The sequence below is a fragment of the Mastigoproctus giganteus genome, chromosome 12 (assembly GCF_048544385.1).
Source record: "Mastigoproctus giganteus isolate SK-2022 chromosome 12, ASM4854438v1, whole genome shotgun sequence".
Taxonomy (NCBI): domain Eukaryota; kingdom Metazoa; phylum Arthropoda; class Arachnida; order Uropygi; family Thelyphonidae; genus Mastigoproctus; species Mastigoproctus giganteus.
Genome location: NC_143586.1, coordinates 139,558,004 through 139,574,706, shown reverse-complemented (window position 1 = coordinate 139,574,706; position 16,703 = coordinate 139,558,004). Strand labels below are relative to the sequence as shown.

The following is a 16,703-nucleotide window of genomic DNA, read 5'->3' as shown; positions in this document are numbered from 1 at the left end:
TGATAATTTTGTAATCAGCGGATCGTTTTCTTTTAGAATACATGTGGGCATGTCAATATGTATAGGGCGGCACCTGGAACGTCTCTTCAACTCCGTCTCGTGTCTCTGTGAAGAACAGAATCAACTGTAAAGGGCCAAAAATGTGACTGGTGTAGGTTTATGTGAGTAATGTGTATGTTCTGGCCGCTTGGCTACCCAGAAGCATCAGTCACCTGGAGAGATGACTCGTTCACACCACGGGAAGATGGGCTAGTTCCAGTAAAGCACATACTGTCTTAAAAGAGACTCTGACCCACCTAGTGTTACCAAAAGGTGGGCTGGGATCCTCTGAGGCCCATTCCAGGGAAAAAAAAAAACAACCCGTGGTGCTGGTTATAAAAGAAAAAAATAAATAATAAAAATAAAAATAAATAAATAAAAATAAATTCCAGTAGTACTGGTTAGAAAAAAAAACTAAAAAAAAAAAAAACGAAAAAAAAAAAAAACATGGTGCTATTGGGATAAAGAGGGGGAAAAAAAGAAAGGAAAAAGAAAGAATGGTGCTGGTTAACAAAAAAAGAAAAAAAAAAAGTAGTCTTCAACAAGTACTGCAGGGCCGCCGTAGCCTAGTGGTCAGGCGCGCGGGTGCATAAGTACACGTGCTTTGAGTGACCGGGGTTCAAGCCCGTGACTGCTGAATACGGTGCTGTTTCTTGTATTCTGTCTACCTTGTTAACTCCTCTGACTGTTTGGTCGTCCCGGAGTATAAACAGAAAATTTATTTATTTATTTACTCTTGTTTTGACTTCCGGGATAATTCAGAAAGTCAAACTGGTGCCCTTTACGATCAGTGCAATGAAATTTTTGCGTACACGAATAGCTAATTTTGGTACAGTTATGCTTAATTCATGAGCAGTTCAACACTACACAGAAATTTCTGAGAGTCCTCTAAAAGTACATGTATCCAGGATAGCAGAGAAACAAACTGTTGTCCCACTCACACAGTTGTATATGGTGGACTATTTTGAATCGCTACTTCGGCGTTGATTCTCTTTCTGGGAGCAAAGACCTTCGAGGCAAATTTCCTTTAGAATGTGTAATTTTTTTTTTTTTTTTTGACATGTTTATTATTTGAATGGGATCTGAAGTTGTCGTCATACCTGCGTAATTTTATTTGTTTGCAGAAGTGGGTAGTGCAGCTACTCTAATCACCATCTTAACAAGACGTGTGGACAAGAACTGCTTTTGAATTCCGTAAATGATACATTGAATTTTTAGGGTTTTTTCCACAACGTGGCTACGTTAGTCAGTCTCAGACAAGATTGCATGTTTATTCTTCCAGCAAACAGACCTAAGACAGATACTATATAATGACACCCCCCCTTCATAGTTTTAGTGGCTTTGGTGCTTAAAACACACCTTACATACTTAAGTAACTAGAGGTTCACTGACAGATCTGCATGTTTTTGTGAACTGAAAAGCCCGATGAACCATGGTGAGTGCCACAAATACTGAAGAGAATTCCTCTAGTCCTTGAACGGATTCTTGAGGCCTTAATTACATAACTTTACGGAATTATTTACAAGGCAGTATTCTTTCCTGTTTGTACATACTTTCTTGTACATGCCTCCAAGACAGCTCATGGCGTTTTGTCAATGATATGCAGAAACTTTGCTAGCAGGGATAAGGAGGTGATTATCCGTTTATATAAGACCTCATCTTAAGTACTGTATACAGATCTGAAGGCCTCAGTTTAGAAAGGATGTAGATCTGCTGGAATGAGTGCAGAGAAGGACAGCCAGATTGGTGAAGGGAACAAAAGGATGTTCTTATGTAGAAAGGCTTTAGTTCTGTAAATTTCAGCGTCTCGAGAACAGGCATCTGCGGGGAGATCTGATTCAGGTATTTAAATTCTTGAATGGAATAAGTAAGCTGAATATTATTGGTATTCTTCTACTTGCTGAGAGGAGGCATGAATTCAACACGCATGAGAAAGCATAAATTCAAAACGCATGAGGAAGCATAAATTCAACACGCATGAGGAAGCATAAATTCAACACGCATGAGGAAGCATAAATTCAACACGCATGAGGAAGCAGAAATTCAAGTTGAGGAAGGATAATTGCAGGATAGATGTGCGGAATTTGCCTTCAGCCATGGGCGGCTGATTATTGGAACAGGTTTTGTTTTGTTGTTGTAGAAGTGGGTGGGTTGAATAAATTCATGGGAGAACTAGATAAATTCTTGAAGGGTACGGATGGGTTAACTTTTGTTTTTTGTTTTTTTGTTGATGCTATATAAACTTGCTTCCTTGCATCTTTTTTTTTTTTTTTTCATTACTACTGATACTAGTACTACTACATACGGCGCTGGCTCTCCAGCAAGAGTGGTCCAAAAGAAGCTTTTCTCTATCCAAAGAAGCATGTTACTTGCTATGTGTTGAGCTTGTCGAACCGTTAATAAATGCGTGCCTCTTGACCTCTATTTGGCTAACCGGCTTCTATTACAGTCTTGAAACTCGATTAGTTATTCTGTCATTATCAATTGATTTGCAAAATAATATTAAGATTGAAAACTGCTGAGACCTACTACTTCAACAGCGGAAGGATCGTTGTGTGTAACATCTAAGGACGTTGTTACCTCCAAATTCATTCCTCATGTCTTTTATTTTAGAGTGTTCCGTGAAAAAATGATTTTCACTTAGCCTGAAAACTCTTTTAATTTGTAATCTTTTTATTCTCACTGGACATGGTTCCATGCGGGCCAAGTTTGCTTCCTTCCACTTTTTTGTATTTGCTCTGTCTCTGTGGACTACTTGAAGACTGGAAACATACCACTGTCCGTAATATCCTGTCTGCGCGGTGGTATCGTCACCGTTTTTCCCGCACCGGGTGGAAAAGGCCCGGGTTCGAATCCCGTCGATGACACGAGGAACTTTAGTGGGCATTTTTCATTCCGTGGCTGAGTTAGTCGGTCTCAGGCGTAGATAGCAAGGTTTTTCCCCGGCAATTCGGATTTTTCGTCCAGCAAAACAGGAAATCGACCAGAGAACACACGCAATTTACAGACAAAATAAATATATGGGTGGATGTAATTATTTACAGAGAACTCTAATATCATAATTATTTGTCCCTACTACCTGACATCCCTCATCCGCTGGCTCCTCCTGCAATCTCTTCTCTTCTGGCCACGCTGCTGAACTTCTTCAATCAATTACAAATCTGTGCTGGCAAGACTTTTTATACACCTTGCACTACTGACGTCTTCTGCTGCCTCTATTACTGCTCCTGAAAGTGGCTCTTCCGTATTGACTGTAATGTCCTCCAGGGTACCTTAGAATCGCCACTATTCACATTGAATAGTGATTGAACATATTCTAACGCTATCCGTTTTGCACCATGGTTCATATGTCTTCTATCTTTTATTTTAGCAGTGCCCATTATGCTGGCGCTTTATGTTTTTTCATCATTTTCTTCCTTCTACTATCCTGTCAAGTGTTTATTATTATTATTTTAATTTCTTTTTCCATGTTAACTCCTGGAGGACTGGTTTTCTGACCCTTGGCTTGATTGGGCGGATTTTTTAAAGCCTTATATATACATATTTTTTTTTTTTTTTTTTTTGCTGGCCTTTAGCTTAATTCTAGAGGGAATTTTGCTGCTGGGTATGGGATTGCTGGCATCTGCCGGTGTTTCGCTCCACCAGTGGATTCGGGAGGGTTTTTTTTTTTTTTTTTTTCTTAAGAATTACTCCAAACTTCCTTTGAGCATTCTGTACGGGATATAATCGTTCCCCTCACTGTTCACGCCTAGTTGTGGTCGAACTCCTCGTGGTGTAGACGGCCACACTAGCCGGCTTTCCACGTGACCGCCTTACTGGTGGCAAAGTGGATACAACAATACTTGTATTGCATAAACGTAAACATAACATAACACACATTTCTGGTCTCCTCCCCACACCGGATGGAAAAGACTTAGGTTCGAATCCCGTCAGTGACGCGTAGAATTTTTATGGATCTTTTTTACAACGTAGCTACGTTCAGGTTTGGTCTCAGGCGAGGATAGCATGGTTTTTTTTCCCCAAAAATTCAGGATTTTCGTCCAGCCAAACAGCAAATCGGCCACAGAACATACAGACTCATTTTACAGACATATTATTATATACGGCGCAATATGGCCTACGCGCTGATGCGCCTAAAAAGCCTACAACAACAAAAATCTGTCTTACAGAGTCTTGTAATACCACGCAGAGTTGAAATAACGTTCTGGTGCTGCCCTACATAAGCTATTGTACATGTATATATAAGTCCTTGAATGGAATCGAACGCATACTACTCTAAACGAATGGCAGACATTAGTGTGTGATTACGAAATATGCAGGTGTTTCAAACTATAAAAGTGACCGGCGCTTAGCCTGGAATTATTTTTAAATCTGTAAGCCGAACGATGAGCACACTGGGAACACTAACAGTTTCAGAGAGGAATGATAGTTGGTTGTCATATGTGGCAAATGCTCTGTGCCTGCTGTTGCTTAGGAATTAAACATTACCATACCACTGGGCTCATGGAGTGGGCCAAATACTGACTGATAGGAGCCGAATTGTCTTGAGATAGTAGTAGTAGTAGTAGTGGTGGCATGTGATGCAAGAAAGCAAGTGTATGAGCTTATGCAGCATCAGCCAAAAAAAAAAAAAAAAAAAAAAAATCACACCGTTCCCTCCAAATGCCTGTCCAGTTCCTACTTAAATTTATCTAACCTATCAACTTCCACAACGACAGATGGAAGTTTGTTCCAGCAGTTAACCGCCCACTGGCCTAAGGCAAATTTCCGCACATCTATTCTACATCTGTCTTTTTTTAATTTTAATTTGAATTTTAATTTGAATTTATGCCCCCTTAGGTTCGTAATCTGAACAAGTGGAAGGATCCCATCAGAATTCAGCGTGCTCAACCCATTCAAGGCCTTATACACCTCAATCAGATCACCACGCAGGTGCCTAGTCTCCAGCTACTGCAATTTGCAGAACTTAAGTCTCTCTTGGTAAGAGGATCCCTTCATTCCCCTCACCAATCTTGTTGCCCTTCTCTGTACAGGCTCAAGCAAATCTACATCCTTCCTAAAATGAGGCTTCCAGACCTCTACGCAGTACTCAGGCGTGGCCTGACCATTGCCTTATACAGAGGGACAATCACCTTTTCCCTGCTAGCAGAATTCCTATATATCAGTGACAAAACCCCATAACATGCCCTGGCAGCCTGTCTGCATTGTTCAGAAACCTTCATATCTGACTGCACAATTACTCCCAGGTCCTTTTCATTTTCTGCCACCTTAAGTGGAGTACCACACAGTTAGTACGTTTCTCTGGGGTTACTTCTACCCATATTCAGTACTTTACATTTGTCAAAGTTAAACTTCAGTTGCCACTTCTTAGCCCATCTTCCCAAATTTTCTAGATCCTGTTTCAGTAGCACACTGTCATTACTGTTATTAACAATCCTGCCAACTTTTGTATCATCTGCAAACTTCGACACTAAGCCTGATATACCTTCATCAATATCATTGATAAATATAAAAAACAACAGGGGACCCAACACTGAACCCTGTGGGACTCCACTAATAACATTAGTCCACGAAGAGCAGCACCCATTGATTACCACCCTCTGTCTTCTCGCACTCAACCATCCTTTTATCCATTGTAGCAACTTACCCTTAATACCATTCTGTTCCAATTTGTACAATAGTCTTCCTTGCGCAACAGTGTCAAAAGCTTTCCTGAAATCCAAATATATGATATCAAAATTATTTTTCGCATCCAGTTCCTTTGTAACCACATCATAATATCCTATCAAGTTTGTCAGACAAGACTTTCCTTTAACAAACACATGCTGTGTCTGAATTATTGCTGCAGTCTTCTCTAGATGATCCTGCAATGCATCTTTAACCAGTGACTCCATTATTTTACCCGGAACAAGTTAAACTAACTGGTCTGTAATTACTCGTGTCACCCTTCGCTCCCCCTTTGTGAATTGGGGATACATTTGCACATCTCCAGTCCGTGGTGACCTCCCCTGAGTCCAAGGACGCTCTCATAATTATGGCTAAGAGTTTGTTTAGTTGCTTTGCCGCCTCCTTTAATATAACTGGATAGATCCCATCCACCCCAGGTGCCTTTCTTATGTTTAACTTCAACAATTTCTCCTCCACTTTGCTCTCAGTTATTACAAAATCATTAAGCACCCTGCTGCAATTTGATAACCTAATGCCATTTTCAAACCTTAATAACTCCTCATGTGTGAATGTAGATGCAAAATCCTCATTCAGTTTGTTTGCTATCTGAACAGGATCATCAACAGTCGAACCATCGATATCAAGTGGACCAATCATATTCAGCCCCTTCCTTTTAGAGTTTATATAAGTAAAGAAATCCTTGTTGTTTTTCTTAGCATCCTTTGCCTAAGATTTCTCGTAATCTGCCTTCGGCTGCCTACCTAACCTCCTTTGTGACCTGATTACAGACTAGCTTATATCTGCCATAGGCTTCTGAGTCACTTGATAATTTATATGCATCCCAAGCATTTTTCTTCTCTGTAAGTCTCAATAGTTCATTTGATAACCATTTAGGCCTAAACGTTGAACAATATTTCTTAATAGGTGTATGAAACTTTTAGTAGCTTCCACGATTAATTCCTTGAATGCTTCCCACTTAGAATTTATTGTTGGTAACATCGTCAGTTGATCCCACTGTACTTTCCGACTCACCTAACACTGCCTCGATAGCATCAGCAAATATTCTTGCACCCTTTCTATTTAAGAGTATCCCATCCCTGTAGAAGCAGTCTCTCCTATTAACAAGCACAGACCACGCTGAAAAAAATTCTACCCCTTGAGCCTTGCACATTCCCTCCAGAGCCGAATTGATTGACAAGACTCTCATCATGTACTCCCTCCTATCGTGTCTGGGAAGAATTGCAGACACTTTCAAATTTAAAAATGATGTCTGATCATTTTATATTGCCATCAGGCCTTATTCTTAGTGTGGAAGTAGCAGGCCTTATGGTCTGCAGGTGTTTTTCTGGTGCGAACTAAGTTTATTGGTTGCAGTTCATGGAATTGTTAACGTTGCTTTGATGTTCACGACAACTATATGTGCCCTGCATTGTGACGTTTTATGAAATTGGCCTTACACCTAGCAACACGACAACGCTCATTGTTACAAAGCAAGAATTGTGGATCTCGTTAACGCATATGGCTTTAGATGATAGTGTACTATATAATTTATAATAGCAATAATAAGAATAAGCAGTGTTAAACGCGTATTTTGAAGAGATACAATCGGAACGTTAAAGTTGTTCGTCTGGGTTTATTGCCACTCTTTGATTCATTCTAAAGTTGTTCAGTGGGGTTATTGCTGCTTTCAGAATTTTGGCAAGGCCAAGGCTATACCTTAGCGTAACTATCTTGCATCATTTATAAATAATGTAAATATAAAAATATATAAATAATATAGCATATTCTACAGCTAAAAGTAAGAAAAAAAAGTTCCAACACACATCTGGCTCAAAAGTATTTATTTCCCAACTATTAAAGGAGCTTTAAAGAAGAAAATGAGCAGATTCTTTAAAGGAGCACGATTTTTTACAAGTGTAAAACAGAAGAACACCACTAGCAGCTCTACATCCTTCCCAAATGAGGCTTCCAGACCTGTATGCAGTACTCAAGGTTTGTCCTGACCATTGCCTTATACAAAGGGATAATCACCTCCTTGTCCCTGCTAGAAAAATTCCTGTATATCGTTGACAAAACCCCATGACTTGTCTGGCAGCCTGTCTACCCTGCTCAGAAAACTTCATATCTGACTGCACAGTTACCCCCAGCTCTTTTTCATTCTCCGTTGTCCTGAGTGTAGTACCACACAGTTGCTACGTTTCTCTGGGGTTGGTTACGGCTATCCATATGCATTTGTCAATGTTAAGCTTCAGTTGCCACTTCACAGCCCATCTGCCCAACTTTTCTAGATCCTTTTGCAGTAGCATACTGTCATTACTGTCATTAACAATCCTGCCAACCTTTGTATCATCTGCAAACTTAAGCCGGACTTTACTGTTATACCTTCTTCAACATCATTGATAAAGGCGCGCGCGCGCGCACACACACACACACACACACCTTTCTTTTGCACAATGCTTTAATATTCGCTGACTACTCGTGAAAACGCAAAACGGAAAAATAAAATTCTAATCGACTGAAACAGATTTTATTCGAGAATTTTTGTTTTCCACTGTTCGGTCAGAAAAACCCACTCAATAACCCACGGGAGTGCATACAGGTATGTAGGTTACTCTTATATTCAGAAGGAGTATGCCTGCATATGGACATCGATTCAATATTGATGCTGGCAATCCTGAACCTTTAGGGCAGCAGTTGACATTTTACCAGCATCGCACTGGCTAAAGCTTTCAATGCTTCCGAACTCCCACTTTTAAAATTGTGATTATGGGTTTACGGAATAATGGAATAAAATTTTCATATAAAATTTTCTTGGAGTGCGGACGCCTTGGTTAAAAACGACTTTTGTCTTTCGTTGCTTCCATTTTGTCCATTACCAGTGTGATGTGGATCAGCTGGCAGAAACAGCTTACTAACCATTCATACACATCTATCTGTAGAAATTATATATAAATAAGTTATGTCAATGTTTAAGTCATTCTTCTAAAAATAAATTAATTTACGTTGTGAAAATGAACTTTTATTATTAGGTAACTGCATATTTAGACAAAATTACTCACCAGTGATTCCTGCTGTTAACAAGACGTAAAATAAAACATTGACAGGACAAAGGTCAGATTCAGTGAGATGCATAATCAATTTGTTGTCATAGCTATTTCCGTATTTAGAACATCTTGTAATGTTAATATCTGATATCTGATTAAAAATAATAAATAAATAATATATATATATATATATATATATATATAATATATAAATAATATAAATATATACAAATAATACAGCATATTCTGCATAATCTACAGCTAAAATAAGAAAAAGGTCCCTGCAGAAATATGGCTCAAAAGCCTATATTCGAGTAGGTTGTAAACATTAATCATAAATAGAAAGTGAAAGCGAATTAAACATGAAAATAAGCTGAAATAAAACCTCCAAAAAGAAAAGCATATAAAGCAGCTGTGCAAAGTAGCCTCCATTTTGTTCAGTGCAGCATTCAGCTTGACAAACCTACGATTCCCTGGCATTTTTTTATCCTTTCAGGATTACTCTGAATTGTTTCAAAATGCTTCCAGAATGCGATTTTTCACTTCGTCTTGCGTGTTAATTCTTGTAGAAAAAACCACGAATTTCTTGTGACCCCACACAGAGTAATCTAATGGTGTGAGGTTGGGAATGGTGATGGCCGTTCTATATATAGGGCCGTTCCGACCAATCCACCGATTATTGTATAACGTATTTAAGAAGTCAGAAACATCATGGTAAAAGTTGGTTGTTACACGTTTGTTCATAAATCGCATACTTTCTGATTTTCAAGGGGTATATCTTCCAGTAATTCCTAAATATTTTTCCGCAGGAAATGTAGGTTTACCATTCTTGAATGCCTAATTGGTAAAAAATAAGGACACAAGTGAATTTTTCTCAAGAATAATACAACAAACATTAAAGGAAAAGATATGCTGATAATGAGTAGCGAGAACTGTATGTGTGTTTTCTTCGGCTCAGATATGTTTCAAAGTTGAGAATGTCACTTGGTAAATATGAATCCTCAGTAACGAAAACATGAAAGAGAAATTGAGGGTCACGTGTACATTGAAAATGAGCCACTAACAAAAGTTTCTGCGTTTACTCACATCTTCTGGTGAAATTTTTATATGAGCGTACTGTCTTCGTGGTAGCACCATGGTTATAATTACCATCCATAAAGCGTAAAGAGAAGGGCTTTGCTTTCCTAAGGTTGACTATAGTGGTCACAGAGAGTTTTTAAATTCTACACAAAAAAAAAAGAAGATATTAGGGTTCCTTGTAAATGATTACATCTACCCATATTTATTTTGTCTGTAAATTGCATGTGTTCTCTGGCCGATTTGCTTGTTTGCTGAACGAAAAAACCCCAGTTTCTGGAGAAGAAAACCTTGCTATCTACGCTTGAGACCGAATAACTCAGCCACGGAGTGAAAAAAGCCCACTAAAGTTCCTCGCGTCATTGACGGGAATGGAACCCCGGCCTTTTCCACCCGGTGTGGGGAGAACGATGACGATACCACTGTGCTACCCGCGCAGACTAAATGCCACACAGTGGAACTATCTGATGTTACTAACATCAAATTCGAAATGGAAAGCATTCAGGAAAGTCATCGTAGAAGCTACTAGACTTTTCATGCCAACTAAGAAATACCGTTCTAGGCTGAGACCTAAATGGATGTCAGATGAACTGATGAGACTTGTGGCAGCGAAAAAAAATGCATAGGATGCATTTAAATTGCCAGGTAATACAGAAGCCTACGGTAAATTTAAACGAGTCTGTAATCAAGTCTTAAAGGAGGTTAGGCCAGCTAAAGAAGATTACCAGTAATCTCTGGCAAAGAATGCCAAGAAAAGCAGCAAAGATTTCTTTACTTATATTAACAGTAGAAGGAAGGGGTTGAATCACATTGGTTCACTTGATGCCGTTGATGCTGCTGCTCAGGTTGTTGATAAACTGATTAGGTATTTATGTATTTTGCATCTATATTCACGCATGTGGAGTTTTTTAGATATGGGAAAGCTAAAAGTTCATCAAAATCTAACAGGAAGTGAAATGATTTTGTGATAACAGAGAGGAAATTAGAAGAGAAATGGTCGAAGCTTAACATAAAAAGCACAGCTGGGATGGATGGGATTTATACAATTGCGAGGGGTAATTATTTAATTCGGGGACTGGTGCAAGATCTTATCTTAATTGTCATCATCTGAATCTTCTGTCGATTTCTCCTTCTCGAAATACTCTCCCTTGAACTTTACACACTTTCGCTATCGTACCCACGCATTAAATGCTTCTTGCAAGCCATTTTTCGAAACACTGCGAAGTGCTTCCGTTGTGGCTCAGCAAGCATCGTTGTGTCGGACGCGAAATGCTTGCTTTTCAGAGTTTCTTCAGACGTGGAAACAGGAAGAAATCACACGGGACTAAATTCGATGAATAAGGGGGATGTGACTGAACCTCGGCACCAATGGCAGTGATCACTGCCTGCGCAATATTAGCCGTATGGGGCCTGGCATTGTCTTGATGGAGAAACCACTTCACACCGGAAAGTTCGGTCATACCGGAATACAGTATGGCCGTCCTATCAAGACACTGATTACCATACGCTGGATTTAAGCCCGTCTGACAAATAACGAATCATGTATCGCTGTTCAATCTGTATGCCCAACGTGATACTTGCTTCAAAATGATCTTTAGTGACACGCGGCTAAAAAAACTTTCTTCACGCATTACTAGCTCGAAGAGTACTGGCATGTGCACATAGAGTCTGCTCAGTCGGTCAGGGAGAGCGCCTGTAGCGGCAGTTATGGAAAGTTCGCAAGGTAAGCATAAAATCTTGTACCAGTCCGTGAATTAAATGATCAACCCTCGTATACTGCAGTACCATTACTTAACCATTAACCATTACTTCATTCATGGGAAGTAATGGTTAATTCAGCAGGTCACCTGATAAGTACATAGATGACAACAGCTGTTAAAAGTTAGCTATAACAGGCAAACAGTTCAATCTACTTACACATCCATTGCAGATAGATCGAACGGTATGGGACAAGCAAAGGACCTGTATCCCTTCATAGATGATGATAATAGACTGTCACTTAGGAAAGTGCAAAGTGGCCGCTCAGTGCACAGTATATGAATAGCCTATTGTAATACGTGACTGAAAAAAAAAATAATAATAATAAATAAATAAAATAGTATAATTGCTGGATCTGCCCGATTTTAATGATATTTGAGATGGCTCGACAAATCTTTCTGAAAGAGCTAAATATAAAATTTCGAAATTTTGTTCACTGGTAAACGAGTTGTTACATGTAGATAGAGATTTTTTTTATGAAAACCCCAAACACGAGAGGTATTAGAACCTATAGTACTAAGTTCCGTGTTTGGGTTGAAAGTTGAGAAAACGAAAGAAGATATTTGTTGACATTAGACTTGAACTTCTGTAGACTAATTTTCAGGAAATACGTATGAAGGAAGGTTGTTCGAGAAAACGGCAGTTGAATGAATAAACGAGGAAGATGAAAAGTTGGTTCTGTGAATTTGAAGTTGGACAGTAAATGGATGTTGGCTGGTAGCGGCACGTGTTCGGACTGTTTTGAAAGAGAGAGCGGGAATTATAGAAGCTAATTCAGAAAAACAGCGCTCATGGACCTGTAGAAAAGACATGCAGCAGAAACAGTACGTCTATGAGACAGAGAGTGGAGACACTCTGTTAGAGATGAGTCATACTTAATGTAACTGCCTTCTTCTGAATGGAATCTAGACGCCTGAGAGAGGTTTTGGGAGTATCGCCCCAGATATGGGAACAATGTTCCATGGTAGGGCGAATTTGTGATTTGTACAGAGTGAACAGCTGTTTGGAGGAAAAGAAACGCCGAGAGCGATAGAGAAAACCAAGTTTTTTAGATGCATAGGAAGCAGTATTTCTAATGTGCGACATTAGAAGTCAGGGTAATCCCCAAAAGAATATATCATCTTGCCTAGAAACTGGAGTGTCACCAAAGATAAGCATAGAAGTAGAAGAACATTTTTGCGTGATATAAGACAGGACTGAGTTTTAGAAGGATTGAAATCAATTAAATTGTCTTTGCCCCACTGGACAATTACCTGAAGATCAGCATTTAAGGAATTGGTAGCGGATATTCGAGAAGTTGAAGCTGATTGAACGGGACAAGGTTTCTCAACTGGAAAGAGGAATGCAAATGTACTATCAAAACTATGGTTGAGATTTCCAGTCAATGGAAGAATGTCATTAATATACACTGGTGTGCAAAACGTAAGGACCAACACTATTTCCAAAGGTTACAACCACAAAATCTTTACTTATCAGAGTAGATTCAGTCTCAGCAGTTATTCTAGACGTCAGCTAATCTGGCGAGAGGTTGGCACACGGTATCACCCCGCAAACATCATTGAAAGGGATCGATGTGGCGGTCGAGGTGTTCTCGTCTGGGGAGGCGCTATCTTGGATGGATGTGCACAACTGCAGATACTGGAAAGCGGTACTGTAATCGGTTCACGCTACTGTACTGAGGTAATCCTTCCCCATATGCGTCTGTTCCGAGGTGCCATTGGCCCCGAATTCGTGTTTATGGATGATAACACCACACCCCATCGCATTGCAGCGGTGATATGCTTTTGGAAAGTGAGGACATTGTTCGTATGGATTGGTCTGCCCGTTCAAATCCCATCGAACCCATATGGAACGCTCTGGGGAGACGCCTAGCGACACGTCCTCACTCACCAGAAACTGTTCACCAGCTGAAGATGGCGCTGACAGCGGAATGGACCATGTTACTGCAAGAACTTATCAACAACATTCTTCTAAGTATGGACAGGCGGTGCGAAGCCTGCATCAACATTAGGGGTGGCCATATCTCCTACTGAAGACCACCTCTTTCCTTTGTTCCTTCTTTGGCAGTGATGTATCTGTATCGTGGCAGCCAGTGCTATGTTGCCATTTTTGAATAAAGTCTCTCTGTACAGTTTTGTTTTGGTTGTTGTGTCGGTGTTGTTGCCTTCATCATTTCTGTACTTCACGAGGTTCCTTTGGTATGCTTTTCCCATATCCATGCCACTCCTACGAGAAGCTATAGGTGAAAACCTGACTGGTCCTTAAATTTTGCACACCAGTGTACGAGAGGAAAAGAGTTGGGGAATGAACTGAACCTTGCGGGACACCAGCATTAATTTTGAAGTTAGAAGACAGAGAGCCATCTACCATTATCCTCAGACAAAAAACTGGATTGCCAATTATAAAAAAAAAAAAAAAAAAACAGTTGGCAAACCATAAGATGAAAGCTTCTTTAGAAGACTTTAATGCCAAACACGATCGAAAGCCTTTGAAATATCAAGAGCAACTGCTTGTGTTTCACCGAACTTTTCATTGAATTTGTCCATAAATGGGTAAAATAAGCTAGAATATCACCAGTGGATCGATACTGACGGAATCCATACTGTCGATCGTTGATCAGACGGAAGGTTTCTAGATGGTTTAAGAGTTGGCGGTTAATTGATTTCTCCATTACTTTAGAAAGAGTAGGAGTAATTGCAATGGAACGATAATTGGATGTGAGGGATTTGCCATCCTTTTTAGGCACTGGCTGGATATGAGCAAATTTCCAAGCAGAAGGAAAAACACTTTTGGAATAAAAAGTGAAAAAAGGCGGCAAAGAACAGGAGCAAGTTGAGGAGCACAGGTTTTGAGAACAAGTGGAGAAATACCATCAGGACCTGGAGCTTCTTAGCATCAAGATTCGTCAAAATCCTTTTTACATTCTTTTGACGGAAGACCACAGGAGGCATTGAATGAAGAGTGTTGAGAAAGGTGGAATGTGTTTTACCAAGATCATTAATACATGAGTTGGAAGAAAGAAAAATGTGATGGTAGCAGGTCAGCTTTATCCTTGGCTGAAGTGACAATAGAACCATCTAGTTTTTACACAGGTGGGAACAGAGATGGGTAAAAGTTTCGGCGAATAGCTTTGGCAAGAGACCAGAATGCCCGGCTACCATTAGAACAAGAAGCAAGTTTTCTGCTCTTAGCCTGTTCAAAATCTAGTTTGCAAAATAACTTCTTTACAGTTGTTGCGAGCTTTGGTGTAGGCAGAAAATAAAACTGAAGAATTGGAAACAAGCCAATAACGATATGCAACATTCTTCTATTGAACAGCCTTATCACATTTATTGGAAAACCAAGGTTTAGATAACGGACGAGATTTTAAAGTGGAGTGTGGAATAAAAGATTCCATTCCTATAAGAATAATTCCACTGACACGATCTGAGAAAACGTCAACATCAGAACTTTTGAAACCAAGGAAAAGAAGAAAAGAAATCTCGCAGGTCATCCCATTTTGCATTCTTGTAATGCCAGACAACACGAGGTTAGGAATAGCCATGAGATAAAGGCTCCACTGGAGAAAAGAAAACCACCAAGTTGTGATCTGAAGTGCCTAAAGGACCACTCACTTCGACTGTGTATTTAGAAGGGTCGTTTCTGAGAAAAAGATGAAGCGTGTTTTTTTTTTTTTTTCATAAAAACCCCAAACACGAAAGGTATCAAAACCTATAGTATTTAGTACCGTGCGTGGGCTGAAAGAGAAGTATGGGGGGAGAGGGATGCCGGAAACTTTGCTCTAGAGACTAAACATGGATTTCACCACTTCAAGCCTCTAATAAGCAAAGTGGTGGTATTGGCTGTATGGTTAGGACTGTTCTGTATTCTGATAGGTAAATGGACAATCTCTGCGAGGTCATTATTAATTGCAAAAGCCTCAGCCTCTCGACCAGCTGGGTCGGTGTGACTGGAAAACGGAAGCCAGCTGGAATTGTGAACATTAAAATCACCAAGGAAAATTGCCTCACTGTTAGGAAAGTTGGACTGGAGAAAGTCAAGTTGGAAAGAGAGGAAGTCAAAGAGCTGTAAGTGATTAGTGGAGTTGGGAGAACGATAGAGACTACAGATGAATTTGACAGAATGATGTAGAGAGATTTTAAGCCAGAGATGATCGAAAAGAGGAGATACCAAATTACCAAGTCTCTGACAGGGAACATCGGAACGAACATATGCACAAGTACCACCTTTCAGGCGAAAGGAATCATGCAGCAAATAATTTGGGCATCTGAGATGAGCAGTAGTTGAATCAACCGATAACTGAGATTCTGTCAGAAAAAGTACATGAGGTTTGGCAGACTGTAAGTGAAAATGTACATCGTTGAGATTAGAGCTGAGACCACGTATATTTGTGAAATGAACTAGGAAGTGTTTGGGAGGTTTAGATCTTTTCGCAGATAAGCTTTCTCTATTAGTTTGATCATTCATGGTGTGTTCAGTAGTGAGAAAAAGTGTGGGGGGGGGGTTACATGCTGTATGAAGTAATGAAATTTTTGTATATGGCGTACACATGGTAAGAATTAGATAGTATGAATCAGAGCTGAAATGCTCAATATGTTCTACGTTGATAATAATATTAGTAAATTAATAAGAGGAGTTTACCTCAATATAGTACGTGGAACACTTCCGTATGATACCCTCCAGAAATTAAAACGGAAAAAACGAAAAAATCGACAACTTACCGGTACATTAAAGTATAATATAAATAATTAAAGTAAAATATAAATAATTAAATAATCAATTTAACACAATTCAAAATCAATTCAAAACAATTAAAATTCAAATTAACGCAATTAAAAGAATCTAACGAAAATATTCAAAACGATTTTCCTTCCTTTTGAATCGTTTTGAATATTTTCGTTAGATTCTTTTAATTGCGTTAATTTGAATTTTAATTGTTTTGAATTGATTTTGAATTGTGTTAAATTGATTATTTAATTATTTATATTTTACTTTAATTATTTATATTATACTTTAATGTACCGGTAAGTTGTCGATTTTTTCGTTTTTTCCGTTTTAATTTCTGGAGGGTATCATACGGAAGTGTTCCACGTACTATATTGAGGTAAACTCCTCTTA

The 16,703-nt window shown here is 39.2% G+C and overlaps 1 protein-coding gene across 1 annotated transcript in view; it reads right to left on the bottom strand.

Annotated features, from left to right (window-relative positions):
* Positions 1-16,703, bottom strand: part of LOC150077459 (protein toll-like) — a 48,888-nt gene that overhangs the window by 19,679 nt on the left and 12,506 nt on the right. Inside the window, exon 4 of the mRNA XM_090385909.1 lies at positions 8,766-8,901. Within this exon, the coding sequence (XP_090242035.1) occupies positions 8,766-8,901 (136 nt within the window). The remainder of the gene's footprint in view (positions 1-8,765; positions 8,902-16,703) is intronic.